The sequence below is a fragment of the Podarcis raffonei genome, chromosome 2 (genome assembly GCF_027172205.1).
Source record: "Podarcis raffonei isolate rPodRaf1 chromosome 2, rPodRaf1.pri, whole genome shotgun sequence".
Lineage (NCBI taxonomy): Eukaryota > Metazoa > Chordata > Lepidosauria > Squamata > Lacertidae > Podarcis > Podarcis raffonei.
The window spans coordinates 86,614,688-86,638,255 of NC_070603.1; the positions used below are offsets into that span (position 1 = coordinate 86,614,688).

General features: G+C 43.8%; 1 protein-coding gene across 4 annotated transcripts in view; it reads left to right on the plus strand.

Moving 5' to 3' along the window:
* Nucleotides 1–23,568, plus strand: part of PLXNA1 (plexin A1) — a 296,620-nt gene that overhangs the window by 268,274 nt on the left and 4,778 nt on the right. For 2 of the 4 annotated variants that reach the window (XM_053378003.1, XM_053378004.1), the window contains exons 24-31: nt 6,286–6,432; nt 6,693–6,852; nt 7,979–8,130; nt 11,671–11,767; nt 12,832–13,022; nt 15,713–15,882; nt 17,938–18,150; nt 21,857–22,007. In XM_053378003.1, the coding sequence (XP_053233978.1) occupies nt 6,286–6,432; nt 6,693–6,852; nt 7,979–8,130; nt 11,671–11,767; nt 12,832–13,022; nt 15,713–15,882; nt 17,938–18,150; nt 21,857–22,007 (1,281 nt within the window). The remainder of the gene's footprint in view (nt 1–6,285; nt 6,433–6,692; nt 6,853–7,978; nt 8,131–11,670; nt 11,768–12,831; nt 13,023–15,712; nt 15,883–17,937; nt 18,151–21,856; nt 22,008–23,568) is intronic. The other 2 variants (XM_053378005.1, XM_053378006.1) reach the window with 2 other exon arrangements.

A 23,568-nucleotide genomic window follows, 5' to 3' on the forward strand; every position in this document is an offset into this window, starting at 1 on the left:
TGCCATCCTTTGACTCAGAGAACTCTGCTGAAGACCTAGTGAGACCAGAAGCTCTCCCTCTCCATTGCAGAAGTAGCTCTACTGGAGAGGACTCTACTCAAAGCAGCACCTTCCAGTATGGGCAGCGGGGCTCACAATCAGGATGCAACTCTTGCTGCTATATAGAGCCGAGCTCTGCTCTCCCATAGCTCAGTGCTTATCTCCAGCCTGAGCCCTTCATGAGATGAACACTCACAATAGGTGTAGCATACAAGGATGTAGCATTAGCTAGCCTCTTGTGACAGCTACACAGCAACAGCACAAGGCCCTTAAAGGAATGAAAAGAAACCCTGCCAATCATCTGTGAGGGAAATGATATATTGATTCAGCACCACTGAAGGCCGAGATCAATGTGCTGCTCTTCTTCTCCCTCCTCTCTCTGTCCTCTCCCCGCTTCCTTCGCCCTGGCTGCCCAGGTGTTGTTTGTGGCAGAGGTAGGGACAGGCAGGCATCGTGGAATCGGCAGGCCCGGGCAGTGGTGCTTTTGTTGAGGCCTCGAGCGCCATTCATCAGCCTCCTAATGAGCCATCCCAGGGAATGGGAGAGCGAAGCAGATAAAGAGGAGCATTGAAAAATGCACAATATTAGGTGCCTGATGAGCTAAATCTCATCAATAAGACACTGTGAGCGTTAGATAGTTTGGCTCATGCTGCTTCAGGCTTTCTCTCCACATACGCAGGCACTCATATGCAAATGCCAATGTTTACACTTTACTCTGCATCCTGCAGCTTCTCTTAATCTGTTGAAGGTTAAAGGAGGTGCTCTTCTCAAGAGCATTTGGCCTTTAGGCCCTTCTGCTTTTCGCAGGAGCTGGGGTCTACAGCCACTGTGCCTACTTAATATTGGCCAGAGAAAGCTCAGAGAAAGCTATAGACAGGAGAACTCCTGGAAACAGTGCTGAGTTGTCAGTGGAACAAAGGTAATGGAAACATTTGCAGACAATATGTAAAGAGCAGAGCAGGCCTCTAGATCCTTTAGTTTATTTGTGAGATCTCAGCCCTGCATTTGTGTCAGAGAGGGCCAACTGATCACTGGTAGAGCATGCAGAAGGCCCTAGGTTCAAGCTCTGGAATCTCCAGTTAAAAGGTTATCGGGTCAGAGGACCTGGAAACATCTCTGCCAGAGATTGTGGTGTTTTCAGTAAGAGTTCGGTGTAGTGGTTACAGTACTGGACTGGGAGAACCAGGGTTGAAATCCCTAGTTGGCCTTGAAGCTTACTGTATTGGGCTTCTTGTACGCTGCTTAGCGATGATTGTGATTAAGCAGTATACAAATAGTTGAAAGGAAATGAAATAGATTCATTTTGATAGGTCTCCTCTATCTAAGTTACTAACGACCATTACTTTTAATGTGCCTACTCTGAGTAGGTTTTACATCGGATAGAATCCTATGTTAGCTTTCCTCATTGTGGTACCCTCTTGATGTTTTGGATTATAAAAACTGGCAGGGGCTGATAGGAATTTCACTCCAAAACATCTGGAAGGCACCAGGCTAAATTGAGGAGGGCTGGGCTATGTGCTGGAATTGCCATACTTCCAGGGTTTGGGGGGAGTCATCTCAGCAAGTTATCGGTGGCTTTCTTCATGTTTGGTTTTGTATTTTATGCTCAAATGTTTGGTTTTGCCTCAGATCCATTCCTTCCAGGAACTGGGTTCAGAGCCGTGAATTCTAAAAGCTCATCCCATATTGACTGTGCAGTCACTGTCCTGTTGCATAAAAGTGTGTTTTGGTCTATGTCATTTTTAAAAGATTGTGCGCAGACTTATGATGAGCCCAGGAAAAGCATTGTCTCCTTACACAAAGAGGTTGTTAGAGCTATGTGGTAGGTGCTGGCTGGTGTCCCGCTGTCAGCTGCTAAAGTGCTTCTTATCTTTGCAGATCAGCACATAATCCCTGCTCCAAAGCTGTTGGGGAGCATGTGGTGTTAACATAAGTCCTTGCCTAAAGATGCCAACTTACCTTTGCCTGGTTTTATGGGCTTGGTTACTATTTTATACTTATTTATTAATATCCCATCCTTCCTCCTAAAGGAGCACATGGCAGCAAACCACATCCACAACAAAACATTTTTTTTAAGCATTTTGAAAACAGCTACGGTTAAAAACATTCTCTCATCCTGTGATTTCGCAGTTGCCAGGAGCACTGTCCTTCAGCTGTTGAATGCCTGGGTAAATAGCAGTGTTTTCAAACTCCTCCTGAAAGTCAATAGTGATAGAGACAATCACACCTAACCGTGGCATTCCACGAACAGAGCCACCACTGAAAAGGCCCTGTCATGGGTCATAGCCCCCTTCCCGCAGTCACAGCCAACAAGGCCTCACTAGCTGTTCATAGGGGCTGAGATAGCTGATAATGGGGAAGGTGCTCTTTGGGGTCCTTGTGTCATTTAGGGTTTCATATGCTGGCACTAACACCTTCATTTGTGCCAGTGGCTCATTGGCACCCAGTGCAGTGCTTTCGGAACTAGCGACACATGGTCTCATTGGACTGCCCCAGTTACCAACGTAGCAGGCTCATTCTGTACTGACTATAGCCTCTGGACTTTCTTCAAGGGCAGGTCCTCATACAGCACATTACATTACAGTAGTCCAGACAGAAAGTCACCAAATTATGGGGGTTTGCAAAATGTGTGTGGTGGGGGAGAGATTTGGGATTTTGGCCAATCTTAGACAGTATTCAGAGTGCTGAAGACCAAGGATGGACGGAACCATCTTATTTCCAGTCTGCTTCAATCTTGCATGTGTTTATATGTCTGTTCCATCCTATTTCCACATTAATCTGTGGTTTTTAAAAGAATCTCTATGAAAATTAATATTTACACATTATTGAAATACATATTTTATCACAAAAGCTTATTTAAATATGTATTTTTTCTCAAAGTATGCATTTCTAAACATGTTTCATGTTAAAATATGCCATTAATACTTTTTTACACATTTTGGTGCATATTTTGAGCCATAAAATACAGAGATGGGCAACATCTGAATAATAATTGCATTCCAATCTGTATATTAGTCCAGGAGGTGCGAATTAGGTTGGTTTATATAAAAATGTGGACTGAATGTAATTATCCTCTACCCTAATAGACACTCACTGATTTATTCTACAGTGGGATCCATCCGGATTTCACTTGCCTTCCCCATGTAGCCAACCCATCGTATCAGAACTTGGTGCCCTCCAGTGATATCAGCATACAAGGGGGGCTTGGGGCTCAAGGTCTTCTATAGCCCTGGCAGGTACCATTCATGCCTCCAGCATGTACTGCACCTACAGATCTCTCAGCAAGCCTGGCATGGGCCTGGTGCAATGAGGGACCCAACCAAATGCTTTGTGAACTCTATTTGCCCATGTACCTCCCTTAAGAGAAGGCAAAAGTAATTTCATCTTTTGTGTTTGGAGACTTAATAAAAGTGGCAAAGAGCCAAAGCAGGTTATCCTGGAGTCAGTATGTGTGATAGCCTTCCCGTAAATAAGAAAGAGCTGGCTAACACATCATTTGGCATAAAGTTGATCTACTGAGCTCACTGTTGGCTTTGCTAGAGCAGATTCAGTGGCCTGTTTTAAATGGGTGTATCACTGTTAGCTTGAAACCACAATCTGCTCTCTAGCAGATCCATGCCAAATCCTCCCACTTCCCTTTGCAAACAGATATTGAACCCGCTAATTCTTAGGGAAAGTTCTTCTACTATTGCATGATTATGGCAACCTGCCCAACTGCACTTTTGTAGCTGGGAGTCAGACAGTTCAAGAGCAGTTACCGAACGTAATTAACTAGTTAATACTTACCCCAAGTTTTAAAGAACACGAAACCCTCTCTGTCTGTTGTCCATTGTATAAGACGCAGTATCCAGAACCTCTCAGGACCGAGAACATTAAAACAGGGTTAGTCTTCAGAGGTGATCAAAAGGTAAAAAGCAATCCACTGCTCTCAAGAGTGCCTTTAAACAGCCCTGATAACAGGTCAGGCACCTCGCTCTCAAGCAATGCATGGCTCCTCAGCTGACTGCAAGTGGGAGAAAACTGTGTGATGAAAGATCACAACAGACAAACAAGATACGACCAAGGAGCCATCTTCAATTTATTCTCCATCTGTGTTGCTTTTTTGTGCCTGAATGGTTTGCAGTTAGCTTTTATAAGTAATAATAGCCCTCCTTGGAAGAGGCTTGAATTTCTGGCCTCACCTGAAAAGGGAGGAGGGCAGGCAAAAATGGGAGAGTCTTGCCATGCTGGAGTGTAATTGCCATGCATGCCTGTTAATGTACGGCCATCATTTGGCTTGTGCATTATGAGGAGACAAGACAGTTATTAATAAACAGCATAGCACCCACATTGGTTCTCTCTCTCTCTCTCTCTCTCTTTCTTTCCCAAGCTGACTTAATGAAGCCAAGTTTGCAAATGAAACATAATTTCAAAGACAGGCGTGTTGTCGGTAGGTCTAGGGATGATGTATGCCTGTTCTTGCTCGTTAGCAGCTGTCTCTTTAATTACTGCAGATGCTAACGAGATGCTAACAGCATATGGTGGCAGAGAGAGGAGATGCACTTTGCACCAAAGTAGAATTTGTTTTGATGGTGGCCAGCTGGGAAAGAGGTGGCAGGACTGAGGTCACTTGGGATTTTTGTCTCTACCCCTCCTGTTTTCATCTTCACCCTAGTTGGCATAAAAGATTGCACAAGAAGATACTGAAACACTCCTGGGGACCAGCTATGTAGCATTACTATACGTCTGATCCAAACACTGTTGAAGTCAATGTCTCAATCCACTGATAATAGTTTTCAGAGTGATGTCTCTCTAGTTCCCCCCTCACCTTCTCAAATGTCTTTCACACTCATCCTATTAATTTCCATCTCTTCTCTCCTGCTTCAGCACCTCACTTCCAGTCCATTTTAATCATACACACCTGACTGCTGAGGTTGACACTTTTTCAGCTGGGAGCCTACTGGCTCCTTTTGTTTACTGTCTTGTCCTTAACTTTTAATTGCACAACAATCACAGACTTCCATTTCTTTTATTGTTAGAATGAAATCGTGTGACCATTTAGTAAGTGAAGAAGAAACAACAGGAAGCATTTATTTCACGTATCTAAGGATTGACTTATGAGGCACATGGCTATGGAGAGTTGTAGAATCTGGATTTGTTTGTACTGATGAGACAAATTCATAGAGGATATACAAATCCATTCCTGACTATTGACCATGCTGGCTGGGACTGATGGGAGGTGGAGCCCGACAACATTTGGAGGGCCAGTTTCCCCATCAATGTAGAGGAAGGCAGATTTATGTCCCGCTTGTCTCTTAACTTCATAATGCTGGAAGCTCTGAGTGAACAATAGTTAATGGATTGTTTTGCAGTTGTCATATATCCTTTTCTGAAGAACCAGGTCCTGGCTATTGTCGGAGATTGATTCTAGGTTATATGGCTCATTGACTTGATCCAATAATGGGTAAGAATGAACATGGAGAATTAATTTGCAGAAAAACTTGTAGAAAACCACATCAGTCAACCCAGATACCTACTGAACAACCACTTGAGATAGCCCTTTATGGTCTACTTTATCTTATGAAGTCTTTGCTCATGCCTTGTCCATCCCCATGTATTGGATATTTTGTGCTGCCCAATTGAGCCTACGCTTTGGGGGGGGGGGAAGTAGGGTTATAATCCCTGTAGATCAGTGATCTTCGGTGAAGTTCTAGAATTTATAAAGTTCACACATGCTTTTTCACTGCTTTGTTTCTCAAACCATCATGTACCTCAGCATTAATAGCTGGCATATATTCAGAAAACACCTTGTCCATTATTTTGTTTGTGTGAAAAGCCAACTGAAACAATTGACTTGTATTTTGCAAAGAGTAGGATTTTTCTGATAAGGTTTTCCAAAGAATGGCTTTTTTTGGCAAGAAAAAGGGGTCAAAGGAGATACCATACGAAACCAAATGGAGCAAGATCCAAAGGTACTAAACAACATACCGTAATCATTAGGCAAACTTTGATCTTACTACAACACTGGTCATTTCTGTGTATACATTTGAAGCATGTTCTCCAGGGTCCAGCAAATAATAATAATAATAATAATAATTAATAATAATAATAATAATAATAATAATAATAATAATAATAATTTATTACATGGAAGTAGTGTTTAATAAAATCAGCCTCCAATTCAAGTTTGATTTGGAAACAGCTGCTTATTTTAGGTATTTCAAGGGATGTTCTATCTAATGCCCTGTCTTCCTCCCTTCTCTTTAGGAGTGTGCAGGTGAACCTCTGTTCATGCTTTACTGTGCCATCAAACAGCAGATGGAGAAGGGACCCATTGATGCTATCACTGGAGAGGCTCGCTACTCCTTAAGTGAAGACAAGCTTATCCGTCAACAAATTGACTACAAAATGCTGGTTAGTGCAAGTGGGAGCCTGGTTTTCTGGAATCTGATCAGCAGGGACAATGTTATTGGGGGGTAAGAAATTCCACTGCAAAATTTTGCATTCCCCCAAATTTCCAACCTAATGACTGGAAAAGGGGGTAAAGCTTCCAAGGCAGTTTAATGACTTCTCATTCTCTTGCTCATTTCCCTCTGCATTCCCCCGATATGCAACCATAGTGCAATGTGGCAAATCCCATCATGCAAATATATTTACCTTTTTCTTTCATATAGACGCTGAACTGTGTGAACCCTGAGAATGAAAATGCTCCCGAGATCCCGGTCAAGGTTCTAAACTGTGACACCATCACACAAGTGAAGGAGAAGCTTTTGGATGCTGTGTATAAAGGAGTCCCTTATTCACAGAGACCTAAAGCAGGGGACATGGACCTGGGTAAGTTGCAGAGTTACAGATGTTTGCTGTGCAGTCAGTGTATACTAAAGGGTGGATTTACACAACCAGTTCATATTGCATTTGTACTTGCAGAGGTAGCTATGTTAGCTTGTTGCAGCAAAAGCAACAGTCTAGTGGAACTTTAAAGAGTAACATACTTATTTGGAGCATCAGCTTGCGTTGATTTTGTCATATACAAAGGTCTCTAGTCCATGAAAGTCTATTGCTACCAAAATAAAATCTATTAGTCTTTAAGGTGTCATCTGTTGCCAACCACTTTCCTCCCCACAACCTTTTCCCAACTGCCACTTTTCCAAAAGTTGGGCTCTGATATAGAAAGAGAGTCCATCAACCGCCTTGCAGGAAAGGCTGCATGAAGGTAAGTGGTTGGCAGGTGACTTAGCATCCCAGACCTGCTTGCATACATTTTAGCTTAGAAATCAGGCCTTTGCCATTGTCCAATGTAGTTTGAAACTTAGATGCCCTTCAATTTGCAAGCGAGGTCATCGTTCAGTCTCTGCTGGGGAAAATGTTCTTAATGTGTACTTGCTGGTCCTAGCACAACATCAGATGCTGCACCATGGAATGTAAGAAGGAGCAAGTCTCAGCGCTGCATTCTGTACTTTAGTCTTCTAAATTCTGCATTTGTAAAGATTCCACACATAACATCCTGAAATTTAAGAAGAGCTATACATTTTCTCATTGATGCTTGTTGTGAATGACCTGAATAGATTGTTGGACCCAGAGTTTGGAAGCCAGTGTTTTCATTGGCTGAGACAGTAGTGCTCAGTCGGCATTGAAAATTTGAGATTCTCAATAAGGGAAAATAAAAGGAACACGGGTCAGCTGCAGATATTTCTGTTGCTTGGAGATTCACTGAACGGGGTCAAGCAGTAGGATGGTGCTGCTCAAGAACAGTGATATCCCATTTTTGCAAATGGAGTACAGACAGGAGAAAATGAGTCAGTTATTCTCCATCTAAATGTTTGGCCAGCCTCATCAGCATAGCTGCTGGCAGCGCACAAGACAGCCAAGGGTTTAAAGTGGGGTGTGGCTTTTAAAAACTGTTTGTGCCACGCCTCACTCACATGCTCTCCATGCCTTTCGTTCTGTGATCTGTCCAAAGTGAGCACGATCCCCAGTGACCCCATGCCCTTCTCTTCCATCGGTGCAGAGTGGCGGCAGGGCAGGATGGCTCGGATAATACTGCAAGATGAAGATGTCACGACAAAGATTGACAATGACTGGAAAAGGCTCAACACTCTCGCCCATTACCAGGTGTGGTGGTCTGCTGGCTTTAGCTGTAGAGGTGTGGCACAAGAAACTCTGTGGCACATCTAAGTGCCACAACTAAGTTCACTCAACTTTAGATGCTTCATGTGTACAGTGTGAGAGAAGGGCACTGCAGACAACCTCTGCATCTGATACAAGAGAAATGCATGATACACTCTTGACTGTAATCTGGATATTGCGTAATGTAGATTAATGATCAGTCACAAACAGGATAGTTCCTGAGTATACTGCCAAACAATCTAGAGTGGTCTTTTAGTATACAGTGGTACCTCAGGTTACATACGCTTCAGGTTACAGACTCCGCTAACCCAGAAATAGTGCTTCAGGTTAAGAACTTTGCTTCAGGATGAGAACAGAAATTGTGCTTTGGCGGCAGCAGGAGGCCCCATTAGCTAAAGTGGTGCTTCAGGTTAAGAACAGTTTCAGGTTAAGTACGGACCTCCGGAACGAATTAAGTATTTAACCTGAGGTACCACTGTATACCCTGATGCACCCTTTTGGACATCTAAGGGGGTTGGCTCAGCCTTTCAGAAGGGATCCAGTTTGAAATGACATGGGTTGTGGGCCAGTGGGAACCACTCACTGCTTGCCTTTGCAGCTGCCCGCAGATAGTAGGCCACCTTGTCACTTGCCAGCTTTCTGCATTCACAGTTAGCCTTGCTGGGGCAAGGGACTGTCAAGTTTCCATCCTCTACACACCTAGCCCAACATGGCTTTTCCTCAGAAAGGATTAAGGCAGGGACAGGTAACCCTTTCCAGCCCAAGGGCCATATTCCCTTCTGGACAAGCTTGAGGGCATCAAGGGGAGGGGCAGAGGCAGAGGCAGAAGTGGGTGGAGCAATGAATGAAAATTTATCTTTGTTTTTTTTTAAAATGATATTTATTGGGGGGGAAATTTAAAATTATACACACACAAAGAAAAAACAAGACAGAAAAATAAAAATAAAAATAAAACCATCATTCTCAAATTCTCCACTTTCAATACCTTCTTTCTTTGACCTCCTCCTCCCTTTTCTTGTTTCCTGATTAATAATAATCGCAGCAAATCCTTCCCTTAATTCATAATATTCTATCATTACCTTACCTTAATCTATTTTCATCTTATCTTATAGAAAACCTTAAAGTTTAAAACTTAAATCTTATTTTTACCAACTTCTCCTAACCATAACATACTTACTTAATTCTTTAGACATTTTTACAAGAGCCAAGTAATTTCATTTCAACATTTTTCTAACATTCATCAATTTTATAGAACAATCCTAATGATAAAAAAAGAAAAAACAATCCAATCTTCATCCACGTCCCTTCCTCCTGGTCCCGGGTTTTGTCAGTCCTTTTTATCCTATTAATCTAGCACATTAACCTGGTAATCTTATATCCGAGGCCCTCAAGTCTCTTCCATGTCCCTTCCGCAGCTCTTCTTCATATTTTCCTTTCATTCGTGGGAACTCCAGCTTGGTAATGTTTTGGACCCTTTTCAACAGATCAGCCCCTTTTCCATAGCCCAGACTGGACTCCATATGATATTTAAAAACATGTTCCAGATTCCCTCCAAAATTGAGAGCCCCCACAGCTCCAGACATCTGACGGCCCATTGCCAGACTCGAAAAGTCCAAATCTCCCTGTGTAGGGGGGTCTGTCCAGCCCCCCATTTCCAAACCTAACCAAACTTTATCTTTCCAAGTCTGGTTTTTTCCAAGTTCATTTGTCAAATCCAAAAATTTATGTTCCTGCTGGGCCGCAGCTCCCTCCATCTCTGGCGCCCAAAATTCAGCAACATCCTCTTCTTTCAGTTGTTCTGTCATGGCACACTCCTGTTTTAGTTCCTGAGTGGGCTCCATATAATTTCCCACTACCTGTTCAAAGGTTCCGGTCGCATTAGTCATCAAATCCATCTTCTGGCTTAACTGATCCAATAGGGCATTTATTTTACAGAGAGCACCCAACAGTGCTTCTGAAGACATTGTCCTGCAAGGTCACAAATCCTTTCCCACGGTTGTAATCTGAGGCAGCTGCAAGCTCCCAGGAATTAGTTACAATTTCATAGTCCCCCTCTAGGGGAAAAACTTCTGGTTGTTCTTTCTTTTGAAAACAATAGCAACAAAGTTTCTTTTTTAAGATATTTTGTCCATATTTGTCCTTTTTAAAATGCAAAAGGAAACAATGGAATCACTATGTTTCTCTTCTTTTAACTATCTGTCAGAGACATTTGTTTCTGGTCAATGAGCTTCAAACGTCAATTCTGACACCCCGCTCCAGGATCAGGACGGTGGAAAATTACTTTGCTTTAAACTCACTTCTGCAGGTTTAAACAGCCCCAAAAAAGATCCCCCTTCTTCTCCTGCTGCCGAAGGGGGGTTCAGCGATTTTAAATGATGAAAACCAATCCTTTGAAAGTGATTTTCAAAGCTCTAGTTTACGTTATCTTTGCTTTGTTCTGGCTACAAGGAAACGGAAGGCTGACTTCCTGTTTAGACCTTCCTGTTTCAATACCAAATTGGGGTAAATTTTAAGTCCAAATTCCTTTCTATTTCGCCAGTTCTTAATTAAAGTCCAAATGTTCAATGTTTCAGTACTCACAGGTGGTTATTTTAGATGCCAAATTGTCCCAGGAAAAAGGCAGCACTCTCTGGCAACGGCTATGCGGCTTCGCTCCGCAGAAAAAGCAATTGACTCACAGCACCGCGCCACTACCCCCTCGTCGCTTCGGAGCCCGTTAGTGGGTTCCTTTGCGGGTTGGGGGGGCGCTAAGGGTGCCCGCCGAGTCCCACGGTCACAGGCTTCATCCGCCTGTGATTTCCAAAAGGGTCCCCGCTTCGCCGCAGCGGAAAAGACCCGTTTCATGCGGAGCTGGTCCCTCCAATTCAGAGGGAGTCCGCCATTGCCGATGGTGCCACCCCGGAAGTCCAATGAAAATTTATCTTTGTACACCAGGCTAGTTTCTACACACACACACACACACACACACACACACACACACCTATCCTCCATACAGTCATGCAAAAACACGTAAGGAAGAGTGCACAGTAGGGTCAGTGAGGGGTGTGGCCTACTAGGCAGAATTTTGAGAGAATTCTGGAGGGCCATATTTGACCTTTAGGCCTCAGGTTCCCAACCCCTGAATTGAGGGGTAGTGTACTAGTGTGGGGGTATTTCCTCAAAGTGGGGCAGTTATTAGGACAATACCTAGCTAAATGTTTTAGAATGCGAGCAAGATACATGAAAAAAGAGAAAATGTTTAAAAATGTAGAAAGTTAGAATTTCCCTCAGAGCAAGTTAGGCTGAGGAGAGGATAGAATGGGGATGTTGACCTGCAAGTGTAATCAGACTACCTCAGCTTCCATCTTTTCCCTGAGGCATGATGGTCCATTGGTCCATTGTATCGAACTGCCTTTGGGAACCCACTGAATAGGCAATTGCAATTTCAGCTTGTCTTAGTGTGAGGAGCTACTGAAATGAGAGATGCATGATATGTGGATCTGAAAAGTCCATTCAATCTTTGTTTTGCTAATATTCTTGCTATAGGTGACAGATGGTTCCTCTGTGGCCCTGGTGCCCAAGCAGAATTCAGCTTACAACATTTCCAACTCCTCCACCTTCACCAAATCACTCAGCAGATATGGTAAGTGAGAAAACAGCCGTCATTGCTTGCTGTCTGGATTTCCGGAACAGTCTGGAGATTAGGAATCAGTCTTCCTGAAGCAAAGGCAGAGCAGAAAAGATGCAATATTGCAGCCAAAGCAACTTTTCTTAACCCCTTTCCAATGTCTCATGCATCAGTTTTGGAAGAGAAAATCACCCAAGCCCACCTCAGTGCTACTTATAGCAAACCTACCAACGTTGCCACTTCAGAAATTCTTCTTCTGATTCTGTCTCATCCCTCTACCTGTTGACTCGTCATATCCTGTGTAATTACTTCTGCGAAACTTGTATTTTTTGTCAGGGTCTCTTAGTTAAAGTCCCTGGCAAGAATAAAGTTCCATGTTAGTTGATGAGGATAAGTAAGGTATCTATTGTGACACACCCTTAAGTTAGCACTTTGTTGCGGAAAGGGTGTGGTGGGAGGGAGAACTACAGCTCTTTAACGTTTGTTTAAGAAGTGTTTTGATTTGAGCAGAACGTCCTGTGCACAGCATTGGATACAACCCAGTGTGTTTGAAGAAAGTGTTTCCTTTCATCTTCCCCCTTTAAAATGCAAAAGCAGCCAGTCAAAACTAGCAGAGCAGAAAAAGATGTCTGTCTGTCTGTCTGTCTAACCATATTTATAGCCTGCCGTTCCTCCTCAGAGATCCCAGGGGTCCTTCAGAAGTATCTTATATGAATGGCACACCAGGTTGATGTCTCATGTATTTGATAAAACATGTATTTGGGCAGGTTAGGACTGGAGAGAACCTGCCAACAGCATGAGCTGGCCTTAGGTTTTAGCAGCTTTCGCTCACTGCTTGCAGTTCCCCTGGCAGTCAAAAAAGAATGAAAGAAGAAGTCCAATGATTTCTTGGTTAATAGAGCCACCCAGCCTATGAACTTTTGTTGCCTGGTTCTAAAGGGTAGCCCAACATGAATCATATACTCTTGGTGGTGTGACAGGCCTTGCTGCAAACTAAGTGAGGTGGAGGGAGGACAGCTGAGGCTGGAAGGCAGCGAAGGAGGGAGAGGCGGTTCCCATTGCATGTGGTTTCCTCACAGAGAGTATGCTCCGGACAGCCAGCAGCCCTGACAGCCTCCGTTCCCGGACCCCCATGATCACTCCTGACCTGGAGAGCGGCACCAAGCTGTGGCACCTGGTGAAGAATCACGATCACATGGACCAGCGAGAAGGTGACCGTGGCAGCAAGATGGTCTCAGAAATCTACTTGACCCGCCTGCTAGCCACCAAGGTAAATCAGAAGGAAGGAAGGCTCTACCTAGATGCGTTCTAAAGTTTGAGTAGATGTACAGACTGCCAAGTCACACACAGAATCTGGTGGGTCTTTCATCCTACCATGCTGTCAAGTTTCTGCCCTCTTCAGTCTTGCTGTTATAAATCAGCAGAGAGTATATGGAGACAACTTATTATTCCATTTGCGATGATTTCTGACCTCTTATCTGCTTAACACCAAACACTTAAGGGTTTGGAGTTCTCACTGCTGCAGTTGCATCGCAAGAGATTCTAATGATAATAGCACTGCAGCAGCAATTGAAATCCAAGGTTCTTTAGAGAAATTTATCCCTTCCCCACAGCATACATTATCAGCCTCTGGGCCCATTATCACAAGATGGGTGATAGCCAATGCTTACTCTAGTTGCCTTGCTGTCCCAGAGTGATCTGCTCCCTGCACATGCTAACGGCATATGTAACATTTTGCAAGAAGGATGATGCACTTTTCTTGCCCAGCCCACTCATACCTAGCTCTAGTAAAACCAGCAAGCCAGCAAAACTAAACCAAACCACACTTATACACACCCAAAAACCAGAGGTCATGAGCCGAAGTTCCCTACATAGGCTTCACCACTAGCTCTTGGGCTTCTGTGATAGCACGGCTGCTGTTGTCTTAGAATTTCTGTCTCTGTTCACCTGCTCCATTCCTTGAATTCCTTACACAACTTCTGACCTCAAGGAATAAGCAAAAAGAAAGGAAAAGAGTGTGTTTTGGTTTGAGTGACAGATGATCAGGCAATCAGACAGACAAGCCAGTTTCAGTCTTCAAGGTACTCCCTCCAGCCCAGCCCGGTGTCATGCTTTAAATACAAAGACAACCCCTAGATGGGATTTTTAAATCCCTTTCTTTATTTTTCCGGGCCCCTGGTAATCCTAATCAGCCCACTTGGCCTGGTGATAGGCATGGGCCCAGGTTCTTCTGCCTCTCAATATATGCAGAGGGACCTGGCTTCATTCTTTTAAACTCTTCACCTACCTATGGAGCATTTCTGGCCCCAGTTACATTTGGCCAAAAGGAAAAAAGGAAAAAACCCCAAACACCCAGCTGCAAAGACTAGTTTTGCATCCTAGCTGTTGACGAAGCAAAACTGAATCCCAGCCTCCGGTTGCTGCAATCACTGATTTCCCCTGTGCTCATTGTTCATATGCTTGATAGACGCCCTCATTTTATCAGCACTCTGCATCAGCAAAAGCCGAGGCAAGGGAGCTTTAAAAGTCCAATGGCTACTCACACTGTGTAATTGCTGCCCTGGTTTCTGATGTAAATCAAATGGTCAATAATATAAGATTTGTACAAAAGCAAACAAAAATAATATTGTCGAGTTCTGAGAACTGGAGAAAGCCACATTAATTGCAGGAGCTGGCATGCAAATGGCACAGCCGAATCTCTCTCTCTCCCTCTCTCCTACTTTATTCCCAGACCAAATAATAAATTGTAATAATCTACCATAGCTATTTTCTCACTGGAGGTTGGCTGCTGTGTTGCTGCTCATCCTGAATCAAAAACACTCCTCCAAGAGCAGGTGGGGAACAGACTAATTCTTGCAATTTTCAGAGGAGTGTGAAGGAATATTTTGGGGGGTGGGCACAAAATTTGCCAGAGTTCTCAATGCTGTAGCAAGCCGCCAGCTGCCACATTTCTTTTCCCAAAATGCCCCCAATGCAAAGTGCATTCTGAGATAAAAATTAATAGTGGTGTCTGCCACAGACCACCTTGACAATCATCATTAGGATGGATTAGGTGGGTTGTCAGCTGGCTCAGCATGTGTCATCTAGATTCAAACAGCCAAAGAAAAGAAAAAAAGATGAAAATGGGCGTGCTTTTCATGAAGCTTCTCATGGATTTCTATCATAGTCTTATGTGAAAAACTTAAGTTCAGCACTAATCACTGCTGCTTAACTGTGCAATTTCAACACAGTCCTGGGAGGTTCAGATGTATTATACAGTAGAACCTTGGTTCTTGAACTTAATCCATTCTGGAAGTCCGTTCGACTCCCAAAACCGTTAAAAAACCAAGGCACAGCTTCTGATTGGCTACAGGAGCTTCCTGCACTCAAGCAGAAGTGGTGTCGGACATTCAGCTTCCGAGAAACCTTTGGAAACACACAGTGACCTGGAACTCTCAAAAGATCAGGGTTATAACCAAATTCCTTTCTCTGCCTATAAAATAACATCTTACCATCAGAAGGGGATTTTAAAATTCAAGATTCTTAAGTGACTGACACTGCAAACAAGCGCCCCCTAATGGATGGCTACTAAGAGGGTATCGTCTGGTGCCCCCATGGAAAAATGGTTGCACTCTGTGACAATCTGCTATGGCTAAGCCTACTTCTGAATTGCAGATGAAACACACATGGCAGAGTGCTTAAATTCCTTGCGCTTTACTATGTAAAACAGCCTTCCTTGATGCTTCAGTCTTACTAGTAGAGTAGGCCCAAGAACACGTGTCACCTCATCTGCTTTGTCTATGGATGTTGTGAAGAGATGAGATCACTTCTGTAACACAGCCTGTACATTTCTGTGGCTTTCACTGGCAATGCCAGTATCATTTCAGGGCATAACTTTTCTTCTTATAATCTCAATGGGATCTTTATGTCTTCCAAGCGGACTATGCCTTCATTCCATTGCCACCATTTTTCTACATCCAGGGAACCTTGCAGAAGTTTGTTGACGACCTCTTTGAGACCATATTCAGCACCGCCCACCGAGGGAGTGCCTTGCCTCTCGCCATCAAGTACATGTTTGATTTCCTGGACGAACAAGCTGATAAGCACCAGATCAATGACTACGATGTCAGGCACACTTGGAAGAGTAATTGGTAAGTAGGGCCCACAGCTCGGTTGTAGAACGCAAGCTGTGCATGCAGAAGGGAGTCTCCAGGTGGGGTGGTCTGCAACCCTGAAAGGCTTCTGCCACTCAGTGTAGAATCAGATACTATATGCAACTCTGGGACTGCCTAATTCAGCCCTGCCCACCTTGTGGCCCTGTCCATTGCTGGCGTGTGGCCTTTGGGGGAGTGGGCAACAAGGAAATGTGGTCTTTGGGATTGAAAGGATTCCCAACCTTGGTGTAGACAATGCTGAGCTAGGAAACCTCACAGGAACTCTTGGTTTGCTCCAGTTTTTCTCAGATAAAGGATCAAGTGGTAGAAATCGCTTTAGTCGTGTGGGAAACCAAGTTCCCAAAGGTGGAAAATGAATGTACAGTGGTAACTCCAGTTACAGACAGGATCCATTCCGGAGGCCTGGCAGTATCCTGAAAAGTCCATAAAATGGAAGCGCCCTTCTACGCATACATGCAGCGCGATTGAGTGCTTCTGTGCTTGCACACAGCAAAACCCACAAGTATACACTTCCGGGTTTACCGTGATCGCAACCTGAAGATTACGTATTCCGAGGGATACGTAACCCGAGTTACCACTTTACTTAAATCCCACTTTTTCCTAGGGTAGGTGAAGCCTCCAATATGCATTCAAACAGTTTCTGCTAGATCACTTTCTGCTGGGCTATCAGAGCCAGTGCAAGGGAGTTGGACACACTGCCCTGGATTGAATGTAAGCTTATATAACCATCATAGCTAAAGATCAGCGCAAACTTCACCATCATAATTAATTAAAAATACGGTAGGAAAGTTAGCACCAGCAGCATGCATAGCACTAGAGAGCCAAATTCTGTCTTCCTGTCCATTTATACTAGAGCACAGGGGGATTTGGGTGCTCAGCGAGTGGTGAGATGCGACAAGCCCTCTGCTACATGCAAGGTTTCATGTCTCCCCACTGCGTTCTTCCCTTCTGCCGATTTCATCTCTCAGATCCTCTTAACCATTTCAGGGGACAAGAACATACACTCTCATCTCTGGCATTTGTTAAATGGAAGTCCAAATTGCTTTTGTATAGTTCAGTAACTGTCAGTAATTAGCCGGGCTGAAAAAGAAACATTTTTAAATGGCGATATGAGAGCATGGAAACGCTTGGAACTGATTTATCGCTATGCTTTCTGTAATAAAGGAAGAGTCGGTGTGTTGGGAGGGGAGAGGAGGGAGAGAGGGAAGAATCCCAATGATGCCTGGTTTCCAATTCAACAGAGTCCAGGGAGGCAGGCCCCTGCATACTAATGGCCATGCTTATTCCAGGGTGATAATTCAATGTGCAGAGTTCATTTCTTGAGATCATTTCCTGAAATTAAAATGTGCATGTGTGCCCAGCACTCACATGATAAGAATACTATGGAGCCAAGCATTTGGTGTTTGAGTCAAATGTATTCATGGGAACCTGTGCCTGAGGTGCTATACCTGTGTGCCTGGGCTATGCCACTTCAGACTGCAGCTGAGGGTCCAGATCATGGAATACTGTTGCATGGACACACAAAAATCATTCCAAATAGAAAATGAGATGCCAGGGAGAATGAATTTGGATTAGCCTTCTCCCTTACATGGTAGGTTTCTATGTGTAGGAATCTCTCCTAGCGGCTCAGAAGCTGTGAGGAATTACGAGAGGGGGTATCCCCAGAAATCTCAGTGGTCTGAAACTTGGTTCTCTCTCAGAGAGAGATTGCTTGAGCTTCCCCAGCAGCTGTGAATTTCAGGGGAAAGGAAATAGGAGTCACTCAGCTGTACAGCATGGATTTTGAAGACCCAGTCAAGAGAAGCATGAATTCTGGGTTGGGATGGGTCTGGAGCAAGTGGCAGAAAAGGGCAGAAAAGCTAGCAAACCACATTTCCAAATCACTACCATCTATGGACATTAAGAGAGAATATCTGCCCTGTTTTCTGGGATTCTGACTAGCCAAAGGTTATTGCCAGCCAGGGTCCTGTTTTTAGTTACCAAATAATGTGTTTCCCCAGCTTGACTTTCCTCCTTTCTTTTCCTTTGCAGTCTACCTCTGCGCTTTTGGGTGAATGTGATTAAGAACCCCCAGTTTGTGTTTGACATTCACAAGAACAGTATTACTGATGCCTGCCTATCAGTGGTGGCTCAGACATTCATGGACTCCTGCTCAACTTCTGAGCACAAGCTAGGGAAAGACTCTCCCTCCAATAAACTACTGTACGCCAAGGACATCCCTAACTATAAGAGCTGGGTAGAAAGGTGAGTGGCTTCAACCATGGGGAGGTGGCCTTGCAAGATGCAGCTGTGTAAGAAGAGTTGCTTTTGTAATGTGTGCTCTGAATGGCTGGAGAGCCTGGCAAACCTGCACATACCTGTGTATGAAAGAACCTCCCAGGACTGGAGGGTGAAGAAATCTTCCTAGCCAATTGGAAAAGACAGGTTGGTTGGTTTTTCAAAGCGAGGACAATTGCTCTCAGTCCCCAGTGAGTAATAAATAAAGCACATTGGGGGGAATGGGGGAATAATGGAGGCAGCCGTTTGTAATGAAACTGCTGCCAGTGTGATTTGTAGGGAAAGGAACAGAGCAAAATCTCTAGCCAGAGGAGTTTGCATTCTTAATTATTATTTTTTTAAGTGCAAGAATGTCATATTGGGTAAGATGAAGGCAGGTTTTGCAGTTCATAGATTTTACCAAGAAGTTTCTGGTTCACTTTTCCAGGCATGTTTGTCTTGTTAACAAATTATTTCCCCCACCCCACAAAAACTTTTCCTACTGAAAATGAGTTACACAAGAAGAAAGAGTGGAATTCACTGGAGGTAGCTCAATTCTGTGAAAGACCTGTCTGTTGCCACCATATTGATATACCAAGCAAAAACATGACACTTTCCCACCCCAGCTGACAAAGAGGGGGGGAATTGACAGAGGAACATGCTGTGAAAATGAGGTTGAAGCCTTAGTTCTTCCCAACAGGCTGTTTGTAGCACAAGAAGCAGTTTCCTTGAGCTCATAGGCCCCCATGGAAAATGTGTAAGAAATGAACAGGACACTGTTAAGTAGGTTTGCTCAAAGAATCTCCTTCCTCCTTTTTTGCTGGACGCTGCACTTCACTTAAAAAAGAAGTTCTAGCAGTATTTTAATTTCCCCGGACCTGTCTTTCTCACAGCATGTCTAGATTTCAGGATTTGGGGTAGTAGTGTTGTCAATTTGTTTATAAGTTTCCTGGGGACCTGAGGAGTGTAGTGACTTCGTCTTTCTGGGCCAGTTGTGATGTGGATGGATGGAAGATGTCTTAGCTTAAGAAAGATGAAAAGGAAGCTTACAGGTATGATGCATTGAATTGAGCACCCTCAGCAGCTGCAAGGAAGGGTCCAGCACAATCAGGAGTCTTCTGCTTGAAGCACTGAACCCCACGGCCACTTTGAGAAGATGAGGGGAAATCCTTGTCACTGGTTTCTCCAGATGTCTGCCTCCTTTGCACTCCAAATGTATCTGTGGTTTTGGGTAGGAAAGTGCCCTTGTAAGCATCTTAACTTCATCCCTTGGCAGAGATTGTGGCCAAAGGATAGGGGAGGCCTTTGATCTTCAGCTCCCAGAGGCAGTATGTTGCCATTTGCTCCTGACCAGATGCCTGACATAGCATTGCTCCACTTTTCTTGGTTTCTTGAGGATGCAACGATGTTTTTCCATTATCCTAGCTGCACCACAGCTTTTAATTCAAACTATATTATTGCTTCATATTTCTGATTGAGAAGGGCAAAAGACATTGCATTCAGAATTATTTCTACTTATTCATACTACTGTGTGACAAATACATAGACAGAAACTTTTGACTGCCATCATACACAGTAGTCCCCTTTCTCTTCTGTGCCTCTGTATCAAAATGAGAGCAACTGGGTCAAATTTCCAATAAAAATAATAATATTTTTAAAGGTACATGCTCCAGAAATTTTCCCCTCCACTGCTCACTTTTTCCATAGAGCCCACCTCAGAGAAGTGCCCGTCACAGGTGTGCTGTTCAATTTCTGTCTGCAACAACAGAGCAAAGCCCAACAGAGTTTTTGGGAATTGCATAGAGCCCTCCATAGCAAGCAGCTGCTTCACTACCAGCTGTTACTGCCAAGAATTGCATCAACAAATATCCCTCCCCTCAGTTAATATCCATGTTGCCTCCATGTTCCCAAGGGTATATGCATCAAGCATAGATGATTATATCTGGGGGGAGTGGGGGACAATATCTGGTTGATGGGCTGGATCCTGAGCTCCCCTATCCCCCTCAGGCCATTTTGACAGGTGGGTAAGGGTGTCAGCCTGTCAGTTACCTGACATCACCATGACATCAGCTGAATGTACGTCAGAGGAAACACCCTGGCGTGCAGTCTAAGTGTGCTGCTGATTCTTTCCTTTCTCCCTTCTCAGCCTAGCTTGATCTGAAGCAAAGCAGCAAAGGAAGATTCCTGCCAAAAGCAATGATTGGCTTCAATGCTGGAGGACTTGCTGTTGCCTCTGATAAGTGCTGACAGCAAGCCTTACTTGCCAAGGAACATTCAGAAGCACACTTTATGCTTCCTGATTGTTCCTTTGCATCCGTGTCAGGTGTGTGGGAGGTGGCTATGGTTTGAGGGAAATAGCCTTGCAGGCCACATTAGGACTCCTGATTGGCCTAACTTGATTTCCCTCAACTGATGAAAAATTTCATTTTTTATTGTGTTCTCCTTCCATGGACTCAGGACAGCATGCATGGTTCTTCCTTCCTCTACCTTTTTAAACTTCAAATAGTCCTGTGAAACACTAATCCACCCACACATTAAGATTGTCAGTGGAGAGACTTCTGACTTGCCCACCTCTGAGAGCTCTTGTGTTGGCAGGCTCAAGGGAAAGGGCCTTTTTTTGTGGTAGCTGGCAGGTGTCCATTGGCCCTCATGGTTACAGGTGTTTAAAGAAAGCCTTAAAGACCTATTTGTTTTCACTGGCTTTTGCTTGTGTTGTTTGCTATAGCTGTTTCATAGTATTCCTGATGGTTCTGGATTGCACTTGGTATTGAATTTAGCTGGAGAGGTGTGTTTTTCATTCCTGCTTATTTTTAATACTGTGATTGCATTGCATTTTACCTTGCATGTTCCAGTGAGTAGACCTTAAAAGGTGCTGTACAAATCCTTTTTTAAAATGAAGTGATTATACGGCTGAGAAAGAGGGAGAGAGCTGGCCAGGGCTGAGTAACTGAAACCTGGTCTTTCTGGTCCTAATCTAGAAGTCTATCCATTACACCACACTAGTTCTCACTAAGGTATCCTTGTGGATTCTCTATTATGCTGTTATGGTGGCATTGGCAATGGCTTGTCTGTGGACAGCCTTGTGTATCTTTCCCAGCTGTCTGCTGTTGACTGAATATTCACTCTATATCTGTATTTGATGCTTACGAGGTCTGGGCATTCCTCTGATCCCTTCAAATACCTATTTTACATGCTCCTAACACTTCCTAATTTGCCACAAACTCAACTGACCGCCATGAACTTCTCAACTAACCAACCTATTGTGGTTGAAGTTACACAAAGGTTTTCTGTACTCCAGTAGCGGTCTGCTTTCAGTTTATTGATGGGTGGATTGAATTTCCTCCATAAGGAGCCCTGTTGTCACAGTGTGTCTGTGCAATAGGAAATCCAAAGGAGCAAGAGACTCTTAATCTCGAGCCCCATGTTGGGCAAAAGATTCCTTCATTGCAGGGGGTTGGACTAGATGACCCTCGTGGTCTCTTCCAGCTCTACAGTTCTGAGATTCTATGAGTCATTTGGCACAGGAGTAGAAAACTGTTTAATTTGCTTCGCATAGTATACTGTACTCAGTTGCTTCAGTTTAATATTTTGCTTTGTTACAACAAATCACTTGTTCTCCTTCTGGATGTCCCTAGATTTGTCTTCAGAAAAGGTTTTCCTTCTGACTTTCTGTCTCTCCTGCTCCCTGCTATAGATATTATGCAGATATTGCTAAAATGCCAGCAATCAGCGACCAAGACATGAGCGCCTACCTGGCAGAGCAGTCCCGGTTACACCTGAGCCAGTTCAACAGTATGAGCGCACTGCATGAGATCTACTCATATATCACCAAGTACAAGGATGAGGTAAGGGGAAGCAGTAGGGGAGGGAGAGGAGTCGATGACCTCTTTCCATAAGGCTGGTCTGCCCTGTATATCCACCAACCTCTTCTGAGGTTTCTCTGCCCTGCAAACTAGACTTGCTTATTTATTTTGGAGCTCAGATTTATTTTTTTTGGAGGGGGGGGAGTTAAAAGCTGACTGGCGGTGGAGTACATGAAAGGGATAACTGTGGCTGGAGTACGGATAAACCTCCACACTCCAGCCCACTCCTTTTCCTCCATTGAAGCCCCTTAACCCCCTGTGTTAGTGCTCCAAGGTGGGAACAATGTGCTTCTCTTGTGATGTGCAGCTTTGTCCTCAGGTGTTCCTGTCAGGATCCAGCAGGCTATTATATACTCATGTTTCCACTTTTCTCCCCCGTTACTCCCCCCTTCCCCCATGCAACTGTCCAAACTGCTCAAGGTAAACAAACAAACAGGCCAACTTTAACCTTCATTCCCCCCCGCCCAACCAGGAAAGGAATAATAATAATAATAAATAATAATAATAATAATAATAATAATAATAATAATAATAAAAGGTAAGCATCACAACAGTGTTAGCAAATATATAGCAGGTAAATACAAAAGAAGGGACTAAATCACACAGTGGGAAAGCATATAATTAATTAATTAATTAATTAATTAATTAATTAATTAAACAAACAAACAAAGTAACAAAAGAAAAGAGAGAAAATCCCGCTTGCCCTTTGCCATTCAATCACCAACTTAAACTACAGGAACATGCAGAGGTACAGCAGAGGAAAACACTATCTTAGCATGTCACCTGACTGTTTTCAGTTATCCCTATGCTGGGTAGTCTCCAATGGTATCCTAATTTGCAATCCCAGGAGTGGGGGGGGGGCATGTTTGCCATGAAGTCACTTCAGCCAGCCTCTTAAGTTTTAAGGAGTGGTTAAAAGCCCATCTGCCGTAATTGGTATAAACTCCATAAAGTACTTTTCTGTGAACACATTCTCTGCAATCCTTTATTAAAGCAATAAAATATATAACACTAATAAAAATATATGTAATAGGATCACATGGATTTTATTGCCCGGCTGAACGACAATGAGACCTGGGGGAGTGGGGGGGGGATAGTGGCTTGTGTAAAGCAATAAAAGCCTTTGTACAAGAGTTTGCCAAACTACTCTGGGCAAGGAGGTTCTTCCAAAAGCTGGTGAGTGGCCCCACAGTTTCTTACGTTCATAAGTGGATAGAAGGTGGGGAGAGAGAGCGAGTTATCGTGGGAAGGGGCAAAGGTTGCAACACAAAGAGGTGGATCTAACAGACTGCATTAATGAAGAATTAGATAGGGTACAAGGCATTTGGAAAGCAGGTTGAGGCTCAAGTTACTGCAGCTCAGTAGAACACGCATAAACACCCATATCAGTTGTCTTGTCTGTCTCAAGCCATGAAGTAGTTGTTTGCACACTAAGGAAATTGACAAAGCATTATTTCTGAGTGACAGCAGATTAGTGCTGGGCAGCTGGACTAAATGCTGCCTGTCAGCGAAAACTGAACAATAATGTAGTTGTGGTCGTTCC